The sequence below is a fragment of the Rhinolophus ferrumequinum genome, chromosome 7 (assembly GCF_004115265.2).
Source record: "Rhinolophus ferrumequinum isolate MPI-CBG mRhiFer1 chromosome 7, mRhiFer1_v1.p, whole genome shotgun sequence".
Taxonomy (NCBI): Eukaryota; Metazoa; Chordata; class Mammalia; order Chiroptera; family Rhinolophidae; genus Rhinolophus; species Rhinolophus ferrumequinum.
In genome coordinates, this window is record NC_046290.1 from 72,160,305 (window position 1) to 72,187,120 (window position 26,816).

The 26,816-nt window shown below is 38.5% G+C and overlaps 1 protein-coding gene across 2 annotated transcripts in view; it reads right to left on the reverse strand.

Annotated features, from left to right (window-relative positions):
• EFNA5 (ephrin A5) overlaps positions 1–26,816 on the reverse strand; it is a 270,379-nt gene that overhangs the window by 35,443 nt on the left and 208,120 nt on the right. For both annotated transcript variants that reach the window (XM_033110910.1, XM_033110909.1), the window contains exon 2: positions 11,762–12,054. In XM_033110910.1, the coding sequence (XP_032966801.1) occupies positions 11,762–12,054 (293 nt within the window). The remainder of the gene's footprint in view (positions 1–11,761; positions 12,055–26,816) is intronic.

Here is a 26,816-nt window from a genome sequence, read left to right on the forward strand (position 1 = left end):
CTTCACCTGTGACGTGGGAACAATGACAGTGCCTAACATACAGCTGTGATAAGTGAGGAATGGATGAGATAACATGTAAGCGTGTGGAACTGATAAGTGTTCACTACCTGTGAGCTATTATTATATAACCAGCCAGCATCTAGCCCTAAAACAATTTATTTCAATGTATTTATACAATAAGGGACAAATCAGTATCAGCTTCAAAAACATACTACTCCCTATTGCCTGCTAGGTAAGTTCCAAACTCTTCAGACCAGAACGAATGACCCTCCATAATCGAGCCCAACCTATATGGTTTCATTTTCCAAATACTTTCCGTTCTTGCCAGACCTGTCTTTTCATTGACCCCAGAGTCTGTGCTGTTCTGATTTCCTTATCAAGAGAGGGGAGGCAGGTGAAAGAGGAAGCCCACGTGAGCTGTGGGAACCTTGTTCTCTGGAGGGTTGCCAGGTGGTCTCCCCAACTCTGGCAACAGCTCTCATGAACCAGTGGCATCCGTGATTCCCTCCTGCGTAAAATTTGAAGCTCACACATGGCTGCCGTAATTCCTGTTATAGATTCTCAAAGTGGCCCTACATTTTGTAGAATCTCAACTCCTCGTCTTGCATTTGTAGAGATGTGTAATAACTTCAAGTGAGTGAAAAAAACGGGTGGATTTTACATAACAATAGCAACAGCAACTAAAATAATTGAAGCAATCTTTTGCAGCTGCTGTGCGGCTGAAGGACAAGGTAAGGCAATCCCTAACATGTCATATTAATAAGCTGTGATGTTGAGAGTTGGTCACGAGGCTTTACAATATACCTACCAATGTCCACCCTTGCGATTGCTTCTGTTAACCCAATTTACACCTCTGAAAAACTGACCAGGGTGCCAAAGAGACATACTTTCAATCGTCTTGCTAATCACTAAATTTTTTCATCATAATTAAAGAAGGGAAAGTGAATGACATTTTATTATATCATGTGCTGACCCCACACACCATTCAATAGTGCTCTACTTTGTTTTGAAAACCCACGTATCTCTTAGTATGTGAATCTCAGGAATCAGATGACATGAAATGTTCCTCTATATGTCACATTAGCCATTTTTAGAATTGGGTCTGCCTTAAGTTCCAGGGTGTAGGTAGGACTTACATAATGACTTGCCAAGGATGCTGGAAATCTGTCTCTTGTTAACCTCTTTTAAAATATTTATTATGAAGTGAATAAAGAGCGTAGGCTTAGAGTAAAACTGCATGGGTTCAAATCCTGACTCCACTGCTAACTACATAATCTCAAGCAAGTTACTTATCCTCTCTCAGCTTCAGTTTCTTCAACTATATAATAGGGATAATAACAGTACCGACCTCACAGATGAAGATTCAATGAGTTAAAATAAGTATAATGCTTGATACAGTGCTTGTCACATAGTAAACTTGGAATAAATGCTAAATCACTATAATTATGATTATCCGAACAAGTGTTAGGGGAGTAATTATCAGTCAAGGTATGAGTAAGCCTTCAGCAAAAGGCTACCTATACAACTATAACAGCTAAACTTCATTTAAATCATTGCATTTATTACATGGTCTCAAAATTAACTGAACTGCCCCCAGTGTATATAGCAAGGCCTATAAGCAATCTATTAAGAGGATTTTTTTTTTTTAAATGCCTATTCATTATTTTCGGCCTCTATTTTACTCTCCTTGTTTAGATTTCTTCCTTAAAAAGTAGGCCTAAATTAGAGCAAGAAGTTCCAAATGCTAGGTTGAGGACCCACAGAAACTGTTAAAGCAAAACACACTGTAAAACTTCATCAATTCAGATTGTAGGCAGAGCCTATGATAATAGGCTTAAAGGAGAAAATTAACTTTCAAATACTTTGGTAAAAAAAAAAAAAAAAAGAAAATCAGAAAAAGCATATTTACCTTAGAAGCCAGATATTGGAGCTACTAAAAATCGGGCAAATTTAAACTAAAAACAATATGTATTCTTTTTTCATGATTCAGAGACATTGTTTTTAAAAATTTGGGAGCAAAAGGGAGGGCTAACTGTACACTAAAACTTAACGTTAATGTAGATAAACCCAGTTGGACATATTGTACATCTCTGAAAACAGTAAAATGAAAAGATATTATCATTCCAGTTTCTAACCACAATAGACTGGTTGGCTATTCTCCAATTCATGGTATTTTATTTTTGGTGCCCAGAATGAATTAATATTTTGTAAAGCTTTAAATTTTAAAACCAAACTTGGATATAGCATATGTATATACCTGTATTAAAGTTCTGTTCCCAACATGAAATTTCTGCAATCTGCCTAAAAAGTAGCCAATGGAAAAGATGGCTGTTGCCAAAGTCCACATATTTCCCTTATTAAACAGAGGTAAACCATATCTCCAGAAACCATATTTCAAGCTCACAGGATACTCATGAACTAAAATAATGAATGATAATGCCTTGTTCTCTCCATTAATATTAAAGAAAAAACAGAAAAGTTTATAGCCACTATCAGCTCTCTCAATCATAAATCTCAAGTTTTGAGAACTGCTTCCCAAAAGGGTAGGGAGCGGGGAAGAGTTGTGAGAGAGCTTTACAGCCTAGAGATATTTTTTAGCAAGCCAGCAAAGCACTGACACAAATTTCTACATATCTCTGGCTGTGAAAAGTCTCATTTGTGGTGATTTATATTTCCTCATAAAGAACTCTGTAGATAATATAAGCCTGCTGTGAGGCTATATGACAACTTTCAAACCAAGAGTTACACGACCATTCTGTTAAAATAAAGCAAGAATAGATGAGTGGGGAAATCTGTAGAAATAGTATTTCTTCTGATGAAAGGCCAAATACTGTTCTTCCAGCACGCACAATGTTCAGAGAGTCACCTTTCACTCTGCGTGCATGTCTCATGGATAATATTTTGCTTGTCTATACGAGGAAGTGTTATTTTCTTCTGAAGATTGACTATGCGTTTGGTCTGTGCGTGCTTGTGTAATTTACAACAAACGACACTTAGACATCATCACACTGGAGTTCAGTTGCCTTAATAAGTTACTAAGGGAAACACAGAGAATAGCATGCTGACAACCCAAAGTCAATGAAGTATAAACACTGTTATTCCAAGTGTCACTAGTGTGTTATTTCCATTTCTCTTGGCATCTGCTCTATGTAACACTGCACATACACACAATACAGCAGCTCATTAAACTGTTTTCAGTTAACTCTAAAATCAAATTAGTACATTACATGTTTATAAGGCTGAGAATTACTGCTTCCCTGTGAAATTACACAATCAATCAGGTGCATTATTTCTCGAGGAGATGTGACCACTTTTGACATTTAGGGATAAAAAGGACAATCCTTTAATTTGTTTCCATTTTAGCATTTAGTCTCAGTGGAGTAAAAAGAAACAAAAGGTGGCATAATTCCACCTTCTCCCTCAGGAGGTTAGAACGCTACAGGTTCCCTCAGTTCCCTCAGTCTCATAATAGCGTTTTAAATTCGCAAAAGGAGCACAAATAAAAATTATTTGATTTTGAACTTCTTATCTGAGTGTCACAGCCTTTGAAAACTTCAAACAATGGGAAGAGTACTTAGGAGTCTTCTGCTTCTTATGACTGATACCATGAATTTCCATAGAGCCCCAATTCAAGAGCTTTTAAGGCTCCCTTTGCGAACTTTAAGAACACTCCTAAAGTCAAAATCTATTAGGCAGTGATGTTTGCTCCAGTTTCCTTTTTCACAGACCTGCCTGGCACTCATTGCTTTGATTCTTTTTAACAGTACCTCACCCTTTAGTCAAGTCATTTAACAGAACATGCATTTCTTTTAAAAATTCTCCCCACATGACCAAATAACATTGATCCAAATGTACAAAATAATAAAGTGTTTTCAAATATCCTGTGTTCCTATCAACTGCCTCCTCCACCTTTAATTTTCCCCAGACTGTCTGACATGTGCTGGGTGACGTGTTCATGCCCCAGTCATGCCTGAGCTGAACATTCTTGTTCAGAAAGTTCACAGGGCACCTGGCTATAAACAACCATTTTCAGAAGACAAACTTACAATTAACACAGAAAAATATCCTGAAGTCCCTAAATATCCTCTTTCATGTTTTTCATTTAACCTTCATTTAAGAGCCCTTGAAATCCATTCATGCTTTCCTAAAGACGGCGAGGGACAACTTGAAGCAGACGCAATTCTCTAAAACTCATTCTTTAAATAAAAAGGTGCATTCTTGCAGGTTCACTAAAGACCATGGGAAGTATACAAAGGGAATAGAATGACTATTTTCAGACAGAAATCTGATATAATCCCAGACAAACTTCCAGGGTCCGAGTGGAGAAACACTTCTATTGTATGTTCAACATATAACAAAACTTAAAAAAAAAAAATCTAAGTAGGTTTTAATGACTAAGATATACTCTGTATCTATATCTGAACAATTACTATTTGATGTTTGTGCCATATTAATTCCTTATCACTACAGAAAATATTAAAATTTGTAAATTTACGAACACTGCCCTTCAATTTCCTTCTCAGTTCATATGAATATGCCTTGCTGAATAACCTGATCTGAGCCTACATACGAAAAAAAATAAAACAAAACAAAAACCAGGAGGTGAACTAGTAGTTAAACACAGTCCTTCTGAAAAATGTTAGTTATAAACCTTCTGAATCTCAGCAGAAGTATATGCTAGAACATTTAATGCTAAAATAAGACTCCAGTAATCAGAAACATTTTTCAATAACAAAAGTAAAATGCACATACAGGTTGAAGCAAATATTGAGTTGTTCATTTTAAGAAAGTACATTGTACTACAGGTCACCTCCCCTGCAAGAGTAAAAGACTATGAGAGATGAAAAAGATTACCTCCTGCTTTGATAAATGTGCTGTTTTGACACTCTTCTATTTCAATAAGAGCAACTTAGAAAAAAAGGCGGTTGGTGTGAACTGTCAGGACCCAAATAATTCTTAATGTAGATTACTAAAGTAAGCTGCTGAAAAACAGACATCTCAAAGGGAATGAAGACTTCCTTCGGTTTACGTAATCCTGGCATGTAATTCCTTCAGAATATAAGGCATAGATTTAAAATGTGAATCTGTACTAGGCATTTAGGAATTTTTTTTACTAAACTATCAATCAGGACTATTTAAATTGCTTTAACTTTTCAAAGGATGCAAACACTTTTGGACGTACATGATTGAAGTTATCTATTTGGTAGCAACTGTGCTTGAAAAAAGTATTTCTTTGAGTCCTGGAAATAAGAAAGATTGTGATTTAAAAACAAAAACAACAACTATTACTATATACCCATTTTACAGATGAAAAAAGTGAGGTTCAGCGAGGTTAAGTTACCTAAAGTCACACACAGTTACTGAGAATATAGGAGGATTTGAGTTCATGGCTGCATTCACCGGAGTCCGTGCATTTTTTTTTTTTTTAACCATGTTCTGCTCTCTCCTTTGATGTAATGTACCCTCAGAATACAATAAGAAAACATTATTAAGAAACTAGGGAACTGCTGCAATGGGCTTCTAAATTGTCTGCTTTTCTCAAACACTAGCATATAACAAATTAAAAAAAATAATAATTGCTTTTTGTTCTCTTTGGTTTACTATTATGGCATTTGTTCATTCAACAAGTATTTATTGAACACCTCTTCTACATGCTGTTTTCTACTATTTTTTTTTGTTAAAAATACACAAATTTAAATCAATATTATGGTTTAGTAGATTTCCCACATTATGGACAGCTTGCCTGATTTTAGAAACACTTCTATGCGAAACTACACTCTAAGTCCCAAAAAACTCACCTGCAAATAAGTTTTTGGAACATATCCAGTTGGCAACTGAAGGGCTTTCTTTATGTTAGTAGTCTCTGGATTTACTGAATACTCTTACAACTTTTAAAGAATAGTCAATAATATATTGTACAGCCAAATGATTTCTGAAGCTAATCTTGATCAATTCAATAAGATAGCTCTTAAGAATTTAGGTTACTTACTTTGTCAGTTTTAAAAAGGGTGTAGTGCTTATTAAAATTGCCTCACCGTAAACTTTTAACTAAGGTACATAGAGCAGAGAATTAGCAGTTAACCACCATGCATTCAAGTCGTTGTACTCCTCGTATGCTATGGATTTAAGAGTGATGACCACAGTAACAGAATGTCCCCATGATTTCCTTTCTAATTTTGAAAACACTACGTACACCAAAAAGACTGGAGCAGAAGTCTTCAGCTCCCTGAAAGTTCTTTTCATTAATGAGATGTTCAGGATTTTCACATCAAACAAATGGACTTTTTGAGCTCTGTACTTCTATCATATCAATTTAAAAGAATACTACTAAAAACATGTCTGTTGAAGTTCACTTGCCAATAAGCTTAGAAAGGGTGTGTCCCTTAACCATCTCCCAGAAACTCCTGGTTTCCATCTGGGTGCTGTGACAAGAAACTATCTTTACTCCGAGTATCTTGAAAGAACATTAGCTATACCTTAAATGTAGCAAATGCTCAAGAAATTTTCCGTCTTTTTAGTATCACTTTCAGAAAGTGACAGTTGTCTTCCTTATTGGAGGACTCTCATTAAAACTCATTCATTCCTGTATCAAGTGTGGAATCATGATTCAGTCTGCATGTTGAATACTTAGTAAATCTAAAAAGAATTTCTTTGAAAATACAACTTTTTCTGGCTTCTAAAGTTATCATATTAAAAGGATGAACCATCTGGGAAGATACAGTTGAAATTTCTTTTGGAGATGGAAAAGTATTCTTTGGAGAGTTGAAAATGCATAAGTGTGTTTAAAATGTATCTTGCTACTATCTGATTTGGGTTTCTAGCAGTTTATAAAGTAATATTCTCTAAATAGTAGCGCTAATTGTTCCTAATCTTTGTTTTTAAATTCAATATGAAGTATGTTTTTCCATGTTAAGCATATGATACCCTGGAATTCATCACTTCCTTTTAGTTGCTTACTCACTGAGTTTCCTCTTAGATCAGTCACTTGTCTGTGTAAACCTTTTACAAGTTACTTAGCTTTTCTGTGCCTCAGTTTTTTCACCTGTGAAATGGGAAAAACAGTACATAGCACTGTTTTGAAAATTGTTGGGTGCTTAGTATACAGTGCCTGGAAAAGAGTAAGTGCTATGTAAATATCACTTCCCATTATTTATTGAACATCTATTATGTGCTAAACAAATAATTACAGGGCATAGAGCAGAAAGAGCTATAAACAACCATAAATATATAACGTCTGGAGTGATAAGTGCTTGAAGAAAAATAAAGCAAAATAAAAGTGTAGAGAATGATAGAGGGGGGATCTTTATATAGGGAGGACAGAATATCCTGTCTGATAAAGACATTTTTTAGGGCAGACTTAAGAAAGTGAGAGCAAAGGAAACGGATGCCTGGGGCAATGAGAACCCCACACAGAGAGAAGATAAAATACCAAGGCCCTGATGTCTGGGGCACTGGACAGGTCTGAGAACAGGAAGGAGGGCGGGGGTAGCGGGGCTGGAGCAGAGACAAGAGGGCAGAGAGGGTAGGAGATGAAATCTAAGAGGCCGAGGGTGGGGGAGACAGAGGACTACCTGCCAAGGAGAACCTTGTTGTCCAGGTTAGAGACTTTGGATTTTTGTTTTGGTGAGACAGGAGGTCACTGGAGGGCTCTGACAGAGCAGTGACTTGAGTAAGAAACACAGAAGCCTGCTGCATTACTGGGGACCACAGATGATGGGGTTTACACAGCGCGGCAGGGACAGAACTAGTGTAATAATTCTAATACACTTCTCCACTTTGCATGTGCCCTACAGATATCCCTTTAACTGGCATTTATTGAACACCTACTAAGTAAGGCGTTGGGCTGGGCCATTTTACAGATGTTCTCTCTTACCCTAGTGGTGCAGACCCTTCGGTAAAATAAAGATTAGGATAGTAAAGCTCCAAGATGTGTTTGAAATCATCTATTATTGCAAACACATTATTTCACAGATGTAGAATTAGAAATCCAGAGACATTGAATGATTTTACCCAAGATTGTATAACTAGTGAAGTCAAGAGAAGGGCCTGGGACTCAGGTTTCCTGACTTTACAAAGGAGGACATTCAAAATGAGTGTTTCTACTGACTTGCAAAAATAACTTATTATGCCCTTATTTAGGTTATTTCCCTTTGCCTCTTCCAATTTAAAAATAACAACAGCAAAACTTCTTTCAAACATTTTCTCATCTGGTTAATATTTATAAGAATCATTTCTAAAATGAGTATTTTTGAAGTTTCTAAAATAACTCTGCCTTAGGAAGTCTATATAAATGACTATTGCCATCACCTATTGGCGGGCAGTTCTGCAAATCTATCACTGAAAGAAACACCACGGACTTTCTGTAATTATTTTAGTATGCCAATCACTTACCAAAATAACTCCTATTGTTGACAAATGGGCTCAGCCTGCCTTAGCAATACTCAGCAATTGTAACAACTTAATATACTGCCTGTTCCCAAGGAAAGGACATAGCATAGAGTCATTGGGTCAAATAAAGGATCTAGAACAGGGAAGAATATTTTATTCCTAAAGTAAATTGGAAACTTCATTTGAGATATCTCCAACTGCTGCATTTTCTTAATTTTGTATACCTCATAGAAATTAAGGAGGAAATAAATCTTGTTTAGGATAAAGCAGAACTTGATAACAATTCCCTAATTTGTGTCCTCTCTGAGTCTAAGTGATGAGGTGGATACCCTGGTATGAAATACTCCTGTCCCCTTCTCCCAAATCCAAGTTTGTATATGAATTTTGGTTCTCTACAGTCACCACTAAACTTAACCCTTTCTCTAGCACCCTAAAGCAGGACTGCCAAAAGGCTATAGCTTTCTTTTTTTCTTCCTCTTGGAAAACCTGGAAGAGATTTTTAAGGCTGTGAAGAACTGAAACATATCCCTGGCCTAGTAAGAACATTTTATAAAATTGAACGGTGGGCAGTCACTTTGTTGTTCCTGAGACCAGCAAAGGAGCTTTTGTGACAGAGTGAGTATGAAAAGAGCCATTTCCCAATCCTTTTGTTCATCCCATGCATATTAGGAGAGAGGAAAATGCAACTGAGGGCCAATTCTCCCCTAAGAATCCTTTAGTGTAATTATGACCACAGTATATTAAATGTCTGTAAGACATCCACATTAGCTCTGCTGCTCCGACTCTCAGCAGTGAAAGAAAGAGGAAACCCTTTCGCTACTAAAAAGACAGAGAAGGAGGCTCTTGTGGTTCTAAAACATGGTTAAAAATTCAATTTAACCAACTGCAGGCCACTGTGCTTCTTGTAAATGAACATCTCCTCGCTGCTAATTTTGTGCTATGTTACCTTTCATTAAAAAAAGGTAATTCAGGTTAAACTCAGCTGAACAGGAAAAAGCTCTTGATATTTTCAAGCATTTTGGAACAATTACTTTGACAGGAATTCTTGACAGTTAAATGGCTCCGTTAAATGAATGTTATAGAAGACACATAATGATTTTTAGTGAAATATTGAATTCAACCACAAATGAGGAAAAACGAGTCACAAGCGCTATGGGTACATCTGAATAATAACAACTCGCTTATGAACCTCAGTGGATTCCATAATTTGTAATAATCATGCAATCAACTAGTTAGCTGGTGAGTGCATTTCCCATCTTAGTGCTTGTTGTGCATTTTGGGGTTTTGCTTTCGTTGTTGTTTTTTAATCTGAGCTTTGAAAAATTTAGAAACTGGCAATAATTTCCTCCTACACTGGTATGAGAGTTTAGAGCTACGCAATTACAGTGTTTCCCTGAAAATAAGACCCAGACGGACCATCAGCTCTAACGCGTCTTTTGGGGCAAAAAGGAGCATAAGACCCGGTCTTATATTATATAAGATTATATTATAGTAAAATAAGACCGGGTCTTAATGTTCCTTTTTGCCCCAAAAGACGGGTTAGAGCTGATGGTCCGACTGGGTCTTATTTTCGGGGCAACACGGTAGTGAGCTGCTGTCCCGCTACTGAAGTCCTCCTCTTTTTCTCATTTGCTGAATGAGATTCTTTCACGATGTAAAAAATCAGCAAAAGGCAAGAGCCCGCAGCCTGAGAACGTGTGAATTCACTGTATGCCAGTGTTTCCTTCAACCGTGGGACTCAATATTCCTTTTCCGATTTTATGCATCGAATGTGAGATAGTATCAAGGGTTTTACATGTTTTCTCATGACTAATGACTGAAATATGCACTGAAATAATAAACCTGGTACTGTTCAATTTCCTTTTTAAATTCAATTCCAATATAAGTGAGAGTGCCTTTGTGATGGTGAAATCCGGCTTATTATAAAATTCTGTTTTCTGGAGGAGAGGAGGAGCTGGAAATTCTTGTAGACTTAAAACACGTGGATTAGGGGTGGGTGGGGACGCTTGGACTGGAGAAATGAGTCAGAAGAACCGGAATTCTTCTTCACCTTGTTAGTCTGGCAAACGGGGGTGAAAGTCGATGGTAAGCATACGAGGTGGTCTTGCTTGGCTCTCCACACACTGTGTGCCACTGCACGTCCTGATTCTCCCAAGCAGGTGAGGTACACCCTCCACCACGCTCCCACTGTTCCCTGCTTTCACCTTCATTCGGCAACGGTCTGTTTATACTTTGTCTACTGACATGTCTGCTCCCCACTATACAGTCACTCCTTTAGCACAGGGGGTGTCTTTTCATCTTGTGTCCCCAACATTTATGAGCCATGATAAGCTATTCAATAAATGTACTTTTGAACAAAGACACTTTTACGTCCTTCAGCTGACAGTGAAAATAGGTGGCAAAGGCCAAATAACTTAAAAACTTGATATTTGTTAAAGGAAAGTCCAGATGGACACACAGCAAGCTGCCTAAATGAGATACTACCTATAACCTTGCTAACTCAAAGTGCAGTCCATGTAGGAGCAGCATCACCCTCACCTGGGAACTTTATAAATACTGAATCTCGGGCCCAAACTCAGATCCCCTGAATCAGGATCTGCATTATAACGAGATCCCCAGGTGACTTATGCACAGATTTGAGAAGTGTTTATCTGGAATATATGACTAGTCTGGTACCTGAAGTAGTGATGGTGTACGTGATGAAGAAAACGGAGACCATGGAAACGTGATTAATTCAGAGGTCTGCTGAGAAGGCTTTAGAGCTCTCTCAGGACAGAGTTACTTAATGCTCACAGGTGGGGAACTCAGTCACACCAGTTCCCTGGGAACCCTTTCTAGATCCTTCTTCATGATCTTTCCTGTTTAAAGACACAGCTGCTCTTAATACTTGTCTTTTCTCTTTGGTGCAAAGAGAGTACTTATCGTCAGCATGCTGACATTTGCAGGAGTTTTGGCTTTCTCCACCGAAAATGTGGATGATTGAAAGGGTATTGCTGACACCTGACTAAGAAATCCAATGACTCTAAGCTATGTAAATTTAATTATTTCCTTTATTTTTCTTTTTTCAGGAATCTCTTTTTCTTTTCCTCAGCTTTGGAGAAGTCCTCGCAATTTTCATTTAAAAGAAATACAAGTCAGCAGTGGTTCACTGAACAGGCTGACATGCAATTTCATAGGGGGAGAGTGCTGTGTCTTTAATCTAATTTGTGCTCTCAATTCCCAGCTTATGTATCTGGGGACCCTGATGTATGCATTTACAAGGAGACATTTCTAATGCAGAGTCCAGCTCACTGCAAGTCTCTGAAACATGGGTAAAAAATTACTCTGGATTCTTGCAGCTGCCCTACAACATGATAAATCTGTATATACTCACAGATGTAGAAATATTCCCGGCCTGGCCTGAATTCAAATCCTAGAGAGAAGGGTGTGAAGAGCTGGAATTTTTCTGAGAACTTCAGCGGTCCATTTGGAGAGTGAGGCCGGTTACATTCCCATCTCTTGAACCCTTTGGAAGTATGGTCGCAGGCACTGTAGCCATCAAAGTTCACCATGTAGAGGACATAACGCTCGGTCTTATCTTCCGGGACCGAGTCCTCATAGTGAGGGCAGAAAACATCCAGGTAATCATTGATGCAGACGTCGATGTGGTAGTCACCCCTCTGGAATCTGTTGGAAGAAGGAAAAGCTGAGATGACTCATAGAGAAAAGTCTTTCTGTTTGGAATCAGTGGTTGAACCTTTAATAATGCCAGGACTAAAAGATTTACTACAAGTTGTTTCTCCTGCATGCTACTGTGATTTGGGGCATGGTTTGAAAGGTTACTGTTCCAAATCGAAGGCACAACAAGCCATTGTACAGAGGAATTCTATTAGGTTGCTGCAAAAGTAATTGCGGCTTTTGCAATTATTGTTAACCTTTTTAAAGCGCAATTACTTTTGCACCAACCTAATACTATATGTTTGTTTCAAAATACCCTACAAATGGAACCCTTTATAGTCATTTTAAGTATTAAAGATAATTATGTGTTGTTTTCCTTTCATTCTTCAAATCACACATATTGAAGCAAAGTTGTTGTATTTCTAAAATAGTGTTTCATTCAATAAATGTTTTTGAATAAATGAATAATTAAAGAACAAATAAATGACTGAATCGTTTTCGTTATCATTGAGACCATCCTCAATTTTCTATGCAAACTGAGAGAATTAGAGTCATAAAATGGAGAGAATTAAAATCATAAAAGTTAAAAGTTAAAAAGAAAAGCCCTAGAACAACACTTCCACTTTACAGGAAAATAAAAATCTACGGCATAATGACCACATAGTGAGTGACTGAACTAGACTTGTGATGGAGACTTCAGATCCTAATTAAATATTTCCCTTAGTAAATCTGCTTATGTCACAAACTCATTTTAGCCAATCTCTTTTCTTGATGCCCTATTCCTTTGTATATTAAGAAAATTGAAACCGTCTACATCGAATGACATTTCCTCCATTTCTTTTCATTTCATAGGTTGTGTTCTAGGGCTGAACTGATGAGTAGTGAAAAGTAACGAACTAGAGAAAAATAGCAAAACCAGAGCCACTTCATCCTGAAATAGTTAAAATACACAAACTCACATGTGCATGTGCGCGCAGGCACACATCACACTGTCTGCTCCAGTCTTATCTTACAAAAGTTTTGCTTATTTGTTTTAACTAATATGCCTTTCCCCGAAGTATTTCTCAGGACCCAGTGACTGGAAACAGGAATTGTTATGCATACAACTTTCTAAAATCAGGGTGGAAAACCAACAAAACCCCTCTGTTTTTAGCCAGTGAGGAAATTCTTCTCTGAGCTCTTAGAAGGTTCATCATAAAATTGTGTTACTGCTGAAATACAATGCCCATAAAGTCATATAATCTTCAAGTCAGACAGTCTCAGCGTGAACACTTTCCAGTGACGGCAAGCTGGTCTATTCCATTTTCGGACATCTTTGAATGTTAGAATGTTTCTCTTCTATTGAGCATAAATCTGCTTCTGTATGACTTCTAGCCAGTGATCCTACTTCTGCTGCCTGAAGTGACAAAGAACAAATCTAATTCTTCGTCCACCAGGTAGTTCATAAAACATTTAGAGATGTCAGTGATGGCTCTCCGTAGCCTCCTTTCTCTAGACTTGAAAATCCTGATTCCTTTGGTTACTGCCGGTATAATTCCCAGGCTCCTCACCATTCTAGTTTCTCGACCCTCATGCCTCCAGTTTCCCAGTGTTCTCCTGAAAATGCAGCATCCAAATGGAACAAGGACCTTTCACAGGTCATTGTGATCCACGTTCAGCCCAGGAGAAAAACTACCACCTTCACTCTGCGTGCTAAATAGTCACTGACAAAGCCAAGATTCCTTTCTGAAATACAACATGGTAAAAGTGGAAGCACTAACAACGAGTGAGTAGACCCGGATTTAAGGATTCTGCTGCAGGTTGAATGGGAAAATCGTAAACCATCCCGAGCCTCAGTTTCCTCATATTAAATTGGAATCATAATGAGAAGCCACCTCGCTGACCTCACACGGCTGCTTTATGTCTTAGATACGGGAATGTTTGAAACGCACCATGTGAATATCAAGCATTGCTGCTATTAGCAGGACATATTAAAGCCCATTAAAATGGGTAACAATAAAAAACTATCTTTTAAACAACAGCAATGAGAACATACAACAGAAATAAAACTAATCCTCATTTCCCTTTTGAAAAATCCAAAATCATATAAAAATCCTCAAGTCTGTCCTCAAATATCAAATGACCTACAGAAACTCCAGTGGACCCATGCTTTTGAAAAGCAGCATGCTAATTTATATAAGGGAAATAAGGAAATCAGTTCACTTTTCCAGGAGAGGATCTCAAAAGACATAACCATTTTTAAAAACAAAAAACCCTTGGAAGTATTTATTTCTGTATATTTACAATGATCACGGAACCAGGTTTACTTTTCCTTCATTACTGGCAGACAACGATTTCTCAAGATACGAGGAAAGCCTGTGTTGCTTTTAAAAGATTTCTGGACATCAAGGTAACATCACTGCCAAAGTACAAAGAAAAGACACTGCAATGTTCAGATAAAAGGGTGCTGGGCCATGAATCACCAGCACTCAGAGTAGCCTGACAAGTTCTGGAGGAGAGCCAGACAAGAGCTGCAGCAGCAGGAGATGCCCAGATGCACTTTATATTATTATATTATTATTATAGATTTTAAAGACATTCAAGGGGGATGTTTTTCCTTTACCGAAGTGTCACTCATTTTAGCTTTTACTAACACTTGATGCCGCTTAAAACTGAAAATAAAAATTAAAACCTCCACTGTCCGGACCCATTGTGTTATTGCTGAATTCTACAAATTGTCCTAGTTTTTTGACTCTCCAATTTGGCTTCCCTTTTCCAACTTTCACTCTTGTAAATATTACTAAAAGTTGAATACAACAACAAACCATGAGACTGAAGACCCATTTTCCATTGGGTTGACCTTTCTGGTGACATTTTCCTTTGTGTGGGGTGTTAAGTGAATCACTGGGGAACCTATTTTAAAAATGTGACGGCCCAGAAATTAGTATTCTACCCTTCTATTCATAAATACGACAAAGATGATGATTCAGCATAGAACTAACTTACACTTGTTTCAGATCTTTAATTTACATGAATTAGTTTACTAATGTTAATTTCAAAGGGCCAATATAAACAAAAACAATGATAGATTAGAATTCATAAAAGCCATCTGTATAATGTACCAAGTACCATCCATAAAAAAAGTTGAGGGTTAAATATTCTAATAGCATCCCAAATGAAGCTCTCTGGCTACAAAGTAGCACTGAGCCATTCTTTTCCGCCCTTCTGCGAAGAAGCACATATGTATGGCTAATATTATTGAGTGCTTATTATGTTACATTCATTATCTCAATTTAATCTCCTTCCCAAATCCCATGAAATAGACATGGTTTGTACACCATTTAAAAATGAGGAAACTGAGATTAAGAAGTCAAGTAATGTGTTCAAGGTTATATAACTACTGTAGTAACAGGTGCAGGTAGATTTCAAACCCAAGCAACCCAAGTTCTGACCTCCTCCAAACTGAAGCTCTTCATTCTTCCACTTCCTGCGAGACTAGATTGCTAACATCAAGCTCTTAGGTCTACACTGAATTTCCCCAGAAGTATGATATGGTTCTCATTCTTGATGGGGTTTCATTTCATTCTTCACTCACTGGTGCAACAAATATTAGCCACATCCAAGATGTGCTATGTTATGGTTTTACATATGTTGCCATATGAAATTCTTATGGTTATAATGAGTTTCATTTGACCAATGAGTAAGCGACTTTCTGGGAAGTTGTGATCCTCTTAGTTCAATTTTTTTTTTTTCCCATAGGAAATAAGTAGCAGAGTTAGGATTTCAACCCAAGTTTTTCTGGGTTCTGAAGCACAGTTTTTTCCCGCTTAATCACAATGGTTCCAAAGCCATTACCAGTTGTAACTCCCCTCCTCCAATTTACACTGATCTTCTAGCAAAGTCTGCTGCAAGGTGGCCTGGCCCTTCTATCTTCCTCACTAGGTTGACCCCAAACTCCTAAACTGAAAGCTGAAGGGCGCATCAACACTTAGAATAAGCCTCAGATTGTAGGGTTAGCTCCTGAATCACACACATCATTCCAGTCTTCCATAGAATAAAGGTTTCATATGAAGAGATCCTTTTTTTCATCCGCTTTATGAGCTTTAGCTCATATTAAAAGAATTAAAGATCAAATTCACGTCTAAGAATGATTCCACATGCCAATATTTACAAATGTCATGGGTAGCAAGGCCACTGTTTTAACATATTTGTAAATTTCTTAGAAATTTTCTTACAAATGTGTCCTTTACTCCTAGCCTTAATCTCATCCATTCCATCTGTGGATCTCTACCTCTCTGAAATCATTGTATTTGTTGAACATTTTACCAATAAGCCAGCAACAATAACAATACCATCTCTACTGAATTATCACAGTGGTTTATAATGTCAAAGCGTGTGTAGTTACCACACTTAGAAAAGTGATTGTGTTGCAGTAAAATGATTATTGCCCTGACTGGGTTCTCAGAATACAAAAAAAGTCTCAAGTGCCAGGAAACAACTCATATGCATCGAATGATGTTTTGTTTTCCACTAGGCTCGTGTACTCAGGTCAGTGTGCCATATTGCATATAATAGTATATATACTCTGTTATAGCAAGAATACACAGTACACATTTATCAAAATTTGGCAGAAGACTGGTTGAGGATGTCATACATATTATGAAAGGGTCATTTTAGTTAATTAAGACGAATAAAATTCAGCATGGAAACTAGTTCCTTATAATCAACTCAATTACCAAAAATGAATTATGTACTTTATGATAGTTCTTGATGACCCAGAGGCTGCCTGGAGGGTTACAGGGAAAATACACACACACACACACACACACACACACACACACACACACACACACACACACACACATTGGTGCTACGGATAGTAAAAATAATAATCAAAGCTGGGATTTGAGCTAGAAAGTCTATATGTAGAAATGTGTGTTTGTTTTCAGTTTGCTACCTGATGACATTCCACAACTAAACATAATTTCAATTGTACATTTAAAACTATTATTAATCTCGCTCTCCTTTAACCTGTCCGGAGAACGCGAATCATGACTTCAGTCTCGGAGTTCAAATAAAATAAATAGAGGTGAGGTAACAGGCGACAATCTATCTTTCCATTTAGTTATCAACAATGTACCCCTCAAGATTCTACTACGACGGGGACCAAAACATTATTTCATGACCATAGTTAACCTGAATAAGGACTTTGCTCCTCCTAACTATTTTATTTTCAAACTTCGGTCCCTCCCCTGGGGACATCTAGTACTTGAGTACTCCAGCCCTTTACTCCAAGTGGAAATTCTCAACTTACTCTGTCTTCGATTCCTGTTTGCTATGGCACGTAGACATCACCTGGCTTTCTTCCTGAGTGGATGGTTTTCTGTGTCATTGACCTTACTTCCTCCCCTACATCACGTGCTCTTGTGTTGTGGCCAGGGACAAGTGAGGAGGCCAAGTCCCCAAAAAACGAGGCGATACCTTGGGTTTCAGGCTGCAGAGGAACAGCATCAGATCACCCTTCTCTCAGCTCCTTTTTGGCCACTTGCCCCTGCAGTGTCCCTCCCCTGATTCCATCCTCATTTGCTAAAGCCAAAATGCATTTTATTTTAGTAGCTGGAAAAGGAAGGGGATGGTGCATATTTAAAATATTCTAAATTGGCCTTTAGCATATGTTGCTGGCACAGCAGAGTGCCTGCTTCCAGGGAAATATGTACTGAGGTATTTTATCAAGCAGCTCCTGAGTGAAGTTTCTTCACGCCACAAATATAGAAACAGCATTCCCGAAAGAAGGCACAGGGGTTGTGAGAGGTTAGGAAGCTGGGAGACACTTTATCCCCCTTTCATGTAATGTTTTAAAGGATTCAATAATATTATTTCTCATGAACTAGATAGTTGATTATTACATTTTAAATGTATTTTAATCTGTCAAAGAGGTGACTGTTTTAATATTCCTATTTGAACAGTACAATGTCACTTCTTTAATTACAAGGCAACTTAATATATTACATTCTGAAATTGAAATGTAAAAGGACATGATTTATGGTCAAAGATTAAGCAAATTTATCAGCTCGGGGTTCCTCCCAAATTTTAAACTAAATCTAGAGCGAATATATCTTGGCAGCACTGTCTTTTAATTCTACTATTATTGATTTAAAGGCTAATTTCAGAATAAGATGTCTCTTTTTAACTAGAAGAATTTCTCATTTGTCCTGGAGGACCTAACGGGCCCTGCGATAGACATGGGATTTGGTTTATAAATATGTTTTGTGAGGAGATGGGCACGACGGCAGTCTCTGTTACATAACACATCCCTTCTTGTCTCCTTCTGTTATTCCTTTCAGCACAGAATGCAAGCCTTATGGCTTTCATGTCCTAAACCTGAAGATGTGTTTTGTTGTTGTTGTTTTCCCGCAGCAGTTAAAACATGAAATATAAACAGCAAATCAAACGGGGGGCTAAATAATAATAATAGGTTGGTGCAAAAGTAATTGTGGTTTTTGCAATTGTTTTTAACCTTTAAACAGCGATTACTTTTGCACCAACCAAATAGCATCACTCGGGGCTGAAGAAAGATATGTTTTACTGATTTTGAATATGTCCTCTCTCTCATGGGCTGAAACATGCCTCTCTTTCACATATATTGGTAATCGATATACCAATTTTGGCTCTGATATAGTCAGTCCTGGATACTTTTGCTGTTACCAGGCCAGTAGTTACGGCTGAATGAAGTATACAGTACACAACGACTGAAACACATCATTTCAGGAAATCTAATCCAGCTCTTCCAGGCTCTAGAACACACCAATCGTAACTAAAATTCCCACCAAAGTGAAGATTTACAAGTTGGGGGAATAAATAAATAAATAAATAAATAAATAAATAAATAAATAAAAACTACTCAAGGATGAATTTCAGAGATGTTTCCTACTTACTCTTTTGCAGTTGAAATGCTGTATGCTACAACACATACATTTTCAGCCAATGAAGCACAAGATACTGACAAAATATTTAGAACTCAGAGTTGGTGCTGTATTTATCCTTTAATGAAAATTCCAGTAAAGTTCTTACAAGTGCGTGTTTTGGTAATTATAAACTCTGTAGTATGAGAGGTCTGTTTTCAATTCAATAATAGTTGGCCTTGGAAATAAGACATAATTTACTTGGCCAGATGTTTAGAATTCATTAGTTGTTTAGTATACTAACCTGCCATTTTTTTTCTGTGTGCACACGCACAAATGTACTTAAGCAAGTGATTTTAAAATCCCACATTTAATACTAATTATTCATATCAAATAGACGGATAAAACGCTCAAATAGTTTTCACTTGTTGCTTTTCTAGTACAAGTCACATCAGTCTGAATGCCTTTTTAAAACTGGGATATCCCAAGAGTAATACCTGTTTCAAACACAGAGCCCACAAAATTTTTCTCCTCCAGTGTTTTAACTCATTTGGAGTTTGTTTTATTAGCTTGACTGAGGAGCTCCAAAGGAAATAAAGCATTAAATTGGCAGAGCCTAAACAAGACTTTCCTTCAAGAAGGGACTGGGAGCTTTGGATGACAGTCTAATTGCTTCAAAGACCCCTCAGAGGCCTCGGGCATGGAGTAAGAATGTGTCAACAACAGCCTAAGGCAGCCAAAGAATTAACCAGGCAGAGTTCTGCAGACCCCACAATCACAGATCACTTCAAACGGTTTTCAGACAGGGATTAAAATAAAATAATGAATTATCGTCAGGCAATCAGTTAGTGTATGTCCCAACAGAGGTTACTTCCACAACACAAAACAAGCTTTTTCTCAACTCCTGCTGGCTAGGAGCTTCCTGACAAAGCTGCCCTTCTTGCCTTAGGTTATCCAGAGTTTTCCATCATGTCAAGCGCACAGAACAGAGCACCGCCACTTACACACAGATCCAAAAACAGATGCAGGAAAATCATTGAACAGGTTATCCAGCCACTGTCCTAGGAGAAAAGGATTAAACAAACTGATTCTGTTCAGGGGATGAGGGAGTCAATCAAACAAATAAGCCACCTGCCAAACTGCTTACACACAGGTAACTCTTTTGTATCCTTTGGGGATGGAGTTACTCAGTGGAATTTCAGGCTATTTCTAGTTTCAATAATAAAAACATAACCAAAGCGCTCTAACAAATGTCCTTTCTTTTAACCAATTTGAATAATGATCGAATAGTTTTTATGTATGCTAACAGTGAAATAAATATTTGTATTATGGCTTGATGATAACGTATTGGAATCATTACCAGCTAAGTCTGAAATTTGGTCCTGACATTTCAAAAATCGGGGTGAGGTATTTGAGACCTGTGCCACATGGGACTAATCTCTATTAATCCATTGTTAAACAAACAAAAAACAACAAACTGGAAGAAAGGAAATAAATGTTTCATTGCTTTCTTTCATTTGATCTTCATAGGACAAGAGGACACATATTTGGTAATGCTAGGGCACAATAATAATGTTTCACACAAAGTTTTAGGATGTAAAGCTGACGTTGTTGTTCTTTCTGTGTAAATTGGCATATAAGAAGTAGTTACTTTTATTTGATTTGTGAGAACCCTGTGAATAGCTGTATACAAATCTGAGACGCAGAAAGAGGCTAAGGTGAGAGAGAAATACCTTAGAGTCATGAAAAATCAGGTGGTGGGTATAGTCCAAAAGTATTGAATTTGTTCAAGGTAAATTCACTGATTTAGAAGACTGCGACTGCACTGAAAGCAAATCACTGTAATTATTTTTATAATATTTTTGTGCAGACCTCTTTTTATCAATATAGTACAGAGCTTCTTGGAAACAATGCTGGTGTTTACGCATCTCGGTATCCCCAAAACTTAGCACAGTGTCTGCACACAGTAATGACTTGGTAGATGTGTAAAGGAGGGAAACTGCAGCGGGAGGATATAAGAAGCAATGCTTAAAAACAGGAAAACTGTGTAAAGTACCCAAGAATCTCCTGTGTTTTGGGGCCCATGTCAAATTTTGAGAAGTGCTAAATATTATAAACAAAGGTCAAGATCAGGAAACAAAACAATGGCCGCCTGCAAAAAGGAAAATGATAATCAGGACTGTTGTTCAAGCAATGCCAGAAAATTATGCCCAGCCGAGTAGACAACTTAAGCACCTTAAGGCAGAATGAAAGTTTCTCTCTTGTCATTAAGTCCTCTATTCAATTACCATTTATCGGGGTAATTAAACACTGGAAAGTGATGCCAGGCTAATTGTTAGATTATGATAATTACATGTCTTTGCTATGCTACAGCTGATCAAAATAAGATGTGGTCCCGTGCACTTAGCTAAAGCTGCTGCGTAATCGTCAGACTTTCGTGGAGCGCTAGGCCATTTATTACTAATTCATTACAAATCAGGCGGAGAAGCTTATTATTTGTAATGCTTCACCCCCCACCCCTAAACCCCCCCGTCTCCTGGAACAAGACTTCCAAAAGGTTAAGCACAAACTGCTGCCTCTCATTGGCCCGTTTCCATCCCAATTACACAGCTGAACAGCATTAGGTGCCTCTATTTGAGAGGGTTCATCAGACGGCTTCACAAAATCCTGCAACCGCCTATCCCAGTGGCAGGAACATCCACGGCTCCCTTTCAGCCTCTGCCAACCACTGTTCTGCTCTGAGCTGTGTCCCAGCAACCACGAGTTGGCAATCCAGAGGGTCTTCGCTTCTGAGGCTCCCTTGTGCTCAGGTCAGGCCTAGACCAGGCTAGGATATGGCCAGGCTGTGCTCCAGTTGGCAGGAAGCACGGGGCGTACAGACAGGGCCTCTCCCACCAGGACATCCAGTCTCTGCTCCTCAAGTTAGGGTCAAGAGAGAAACGCAACTTTCTCAGGAACCGACCGGAGTCTTCTCAACGCTACCAAATAGTGACTCAGATCTTTCTAGAGAAAGACTGGAACTAAGCCATTGTTCGGAGGCCCTTCCGGGAGTTAAAAATCTCTCCTTCCATCCCTCGACTAGCCATTCCAGGTCACTGTGGGAAGACGGCAAGGCAAATAGGAATTTGAGATTCTTCATTTGTCTTTATCCTGAGCCTTCTCATGCTCTCCCCTGAAGCCATCATCGGAACGTGTTCACACGGGACGTTGCTAAGTGGAGGAAGCACCGAGCTTGCATTGGCTTAAAAATTTAATAACTGCTACAAAGGTCGTGTTGTGGTATGGTTCTACTTTAGGATTTATTTTGTCCTATTACTGGGGCAGTATTAGAGACTGAATGTTTGTGTCCCTAGTTCCCAAATTCATATGCTGAAGTCCCAGTCCCCAGTGTGACTGTATTTGGAGACAGGTAAAGTGAAATGAGGTCATAAAGGGCGGGGCCTTGACGCAATGCGATTAGTGTCCTTCTAAGAAGAGACAAAGAGAGCCCCTCTCTTCTTTCCCTTCAGGTGCCCTTGGCAAGCCAGGAAGAGAACTTCTACCAGAAACTGACTCTGGGGAACTCTGATCTGGACCTTCTAACTCTAGAACTAGGAGACAATTAATTTAGATCATTTAAGCCACCAAGCCCATGGTATTTCGGTATGGCAGCCAGCCTAAGCAGACTAATTCAGACAGTGCAAAATGTAATTAATGGTCGAGTTGGGGGTGGTGTGGTACTGAATTACATCACTGCCAGAGACATCAGAGACATAAAGCATCAATGGAAAACAACAAGGTGATGATGGCCTGGAAGGAAGGAAATGAGGGGGAGGAAAGAGAGCCGGTAAGCCAATGCTGGGACCCTCAACACCCTGCACGTAGGAGACAATATCCATCTGCTCTTCTGAGCAGATGGCTGGTCTCACGGGAGAAGGCACATTATTTTCCTAAGTAAGTATAGTTTCACCTCTGAAATTAACTTATGGCACCACAAAAATGACTGCATTATCACTCAGTAACTGTGTTATCTCACTGTTTCAGTAAGGCTTTCGCCCACAGATAGAAAGAAGGGTGTTACAGACAAGTCGCATACTCCATTTTACCCTTCCTTGACCCTGGAAATTAAAACAGAATATGCTACCACCTTTCAAAAATCATATTAAGTGCATTCTGGGGACAAGACAAACCATGAGGTACCCTGTTAACACCAGAATACATAAAACTGTCATCTATGCACACATTTACAGGTAGCCTGTGGCTTAAAACTGGGGAGCTAGGGAACAAAGGTACTTCGGTTCATCACATAAAAATGGTTTTGCAGTACTTAGTATTATCATTTCCTCCCCATACTCATTAAAAGAAAAATCCATTCATTCAGCTGGATTCTCTATTTACTTTTATAGCCTGGACCACAGAAAGATATATGCAAGAATAATGCAATCATAAAAAATAAGGAACTAATTGCTCTAACCCAAGGAAACATAAGGAGGAGAAAGAAATAAACAATTCACCATTTATTTTTTAGAAATAAATTTCAGCACTTTAGGGGATTCTAAAGTGCTGTAATATCTCCACCTACTTCATTTCTTGTCTACGTCAACGACAAAGACCAGAGTTGCTGTTTACCCCTTCCCCTTTAATTTTAATAAGCTCTACTTTCTAAATGTCCACATTGGAAAAGAACTTGGGTTTAGAGCAAATGCACATGACCCTCCCCTTTAACTATCAGATTGTTTTGTCCCGCTACAAGCACTGAGTGAGCCCCTTGTGGGGACTGGGAGCTTTCAGAGGGATGCTTAGTGCCAAGACACAAAGACAATGAAACAGAGGGTGATAATGGGCATGCCATGCGGGGTGACAACTCAGCACTCTGAGCCTTGAGGACAGGGTCACAACTGGCTTTCTTCTGCGCTCAGAAGTATAAGCCCAGATCCCAAAGTTTCTTTCACATGCACATTAACATTTTATTGCTGTTCAAATGGTTCAAGTCCGAGAGAGACAGAGAGAGAGAGAGAGAGAGAGAGAGAGAGAGAGTGAGAGAGAGAGAGAGAGAGACAGAGACAGAGACAGAGACAGAGAAAGAAAATGTGAGCTACTGTGGAGTTACAAACTCAAGTGTTGATGAGCTGGGTCAAAAACAACAGAGACATGAATGAAACCTAGGGGAGCCATTAAACAAGCCCGGGTCTTAGCACAGCATCTGTATCCAGTATGAGGAGAACCGTGATACCGCCTCATTGATCGATTTATTTACAGAAAAGGGCAGTTTCATTGATTGATATTTTCATTCAACATCTGGGTATCTACTCTGTGCATGTTAAATATTTAAATAAAAACATAACCCATTTTTGTATACTAAAACAAACTTAGATTTTTTTTTTTTTCCATTCCACACGTATACGTTTCAACCCTATCTCTGGAGGTAAACATGTAGGCAAAAGGGGAATTCTCTTTGGTACACTCGCAGATTTTCTGTCTCAGAACACCCCTTGGCTGAGAAAAGAGTCACAACAGCAAGACACACCCAAGGATGTTTTAATGAATCTAGTTATTAATTGAAAAGCACAAGTCTTGGGGCAGCCAGATGGCTCAGTTGCTTAGAGCTTGAGCTCTGAACAACAGGGTTGCCGACTCGATTCCCACATGGGCCAGTGAGCTGCACCCTCCACAACTAGATTGAAGACGAGCTGCTGCTGAGCTTCTGGAGGGGTGGCCAGATGGCTCAGCTGGTGAGAAAGCAAGCTCTCAGCAACAAGGTTGCCGGCTCAATTCCCGCATGGGACGGTGGGCTGCTCCTTCTGCAACTAAACGGCGACTGCACTTGGAGCTGAGCTGTGCCTTCCACAATGAGATTGAAGGACAATGACTTGGAGCTGATGGGCCCTGGAGAAACACACTGTTCCCTAGTATTTCCCCAAAATGTATTTAAAAAAAAGAAAGAAAAGCCAAGTCTTGGTCACTAAAGATGCTGGTTACTATGGTTTTATGATGACCAGAGAAAGTAACATGACATGCGCCATCCAAGTGGGCAGATGAGATGCTCCAGCTATGATGCTAATAAAGAGCGCATCCACTGTTGGTGCCGTTAAGCTGCCTGGGAGCATGCACTAATTTGCAGAAGCTATTGGACAGAAGGGAGATAGTGTCCTAGCTGCAGAAACGCCTTTTCCTTCTGCCCATGCTGACAGTAAAGCTGAGCTGGAGTTGCGTTTACTACGTGACTGGGTGTCCTGTGAAGCTTACACACTCACCCCAACTTAGGGTTTTGAATCCTAAGAAGTTACAAACTATTCTAACCCACTGGAGGATATGGATTGACGATTGGGACCTATGGGAAGTATTTTTTGTTTTACTTTAAATAGGAATTTCGGGCATAAAACCTGAAGGAATAAACTTACAGATGCATAGCAGCATTTCCTGGTAGAGAACTGAATGTAGGGTTTTGTTTTTTAAACCAGGTGGTGGCTTCAAGATTAATTAATATCTCTAAAGATATGAGAGATGTTTGGAACTATTTGGAAACATGAAATACTGCTCTTTTCTGGTAGACAATTAGGACATTTAAAAATTCGTGTCCCATGAGAGAAAAATGTTGGTTTTAAAGACTAGAAAAATTTATAGGGCAATTCAAAATTAAGACACATCACTCCGGTTTTACTTAATAGTAAATTGCAACCCAGCATCCCCAAGCACTCAGTGAATTCAAAAAGAAATTCTCAGTATATTTGTAGTTACGCATTTATGTACACTACTGAATCTATGAATTCCTCTCACATAAACTTTCTATAACTATTTTTGACACGGCAACCGTCACAACTAAGTTATTAGAGCTGAGAGGGACAAAATCCTAACTCACCACTGCTTAAAAACATCAGGTTTTTTAACCTTTATAGTCCTAGACATTACTTATGTTTACTCGTCTTAACCTACAGTTATTATAAATTTCTTAATGCACATAGCGTGCGTGACGTAGGCTTGTCAAGAGATAGCCTCTCGTCTCCACTTGGCACTTGGTGTACTCGGTAATAATTTCACACGCACCCTTCTTCTGCATCAAGACTACAGAGAGACATACTAGGGGGAGGAACTTTGAGACACCATCTCATCCAGCTGTTTCCTTTCAGGACTGTTAATTATCTAGACTCTTTTTTTAAAAAACCTCGAGGGAGAATTTGAGTCTTAAATAGTAGCTCTTCTCAGGACCTGTAGATGTCATTCAAAATTCAATGCATAAAGAAATTCTCTATTCAGGAACATCCAGCTTTTCAATGCTGTTCAGAGCATCTCCATCACCCCCGCCTTATAACAAGGTTTGAGAGAAAAATAGAGGAAATTTAGCTCATGTTTTCCTAGGAAAGTCGAACTGATTGTATTATCGACTGTCTACTGCATTAGCAATTTCCAACTGAATTACAAACTGTTTCGCTGCATTATATTGCTATTGTTCAATACCATTTTCATTGCCCTAATGAAACAAAGCTATATAATATAACCATAAAGTACTGATTACAGTTAACCATAATGAAAGAGAGCGAAGGAAAGACCTAGTGTTAAAATATGCAAAGATAAGAAACGCTGATACTCAGCAGACATCTTTTTAAAACTCTTTTTGGCTTTCTGGATTGAGATCTAAACAACAGTGGCAAATTAATTCTTCTTTCTCTTCCAACAATACAGACGGCATTTCCCAGAGGATAGGATTTCTACAAGATTTCCCAAAGAGCAAAAGTTGTCCAGGTGCTGAAAAAAAATATGTAAAAATGTGTATTTTACACTTATTGTAAAAAGTGCCTACTTTAACCAGAGTATTCCCTAATATCATAGACGAGAATATGTAAATTTTTCTCCCGGGTGCAGGTTTCTCCCTGTTTATGGGTAAGCTCTTTCAGGGAGTGCTATTATAAAAAC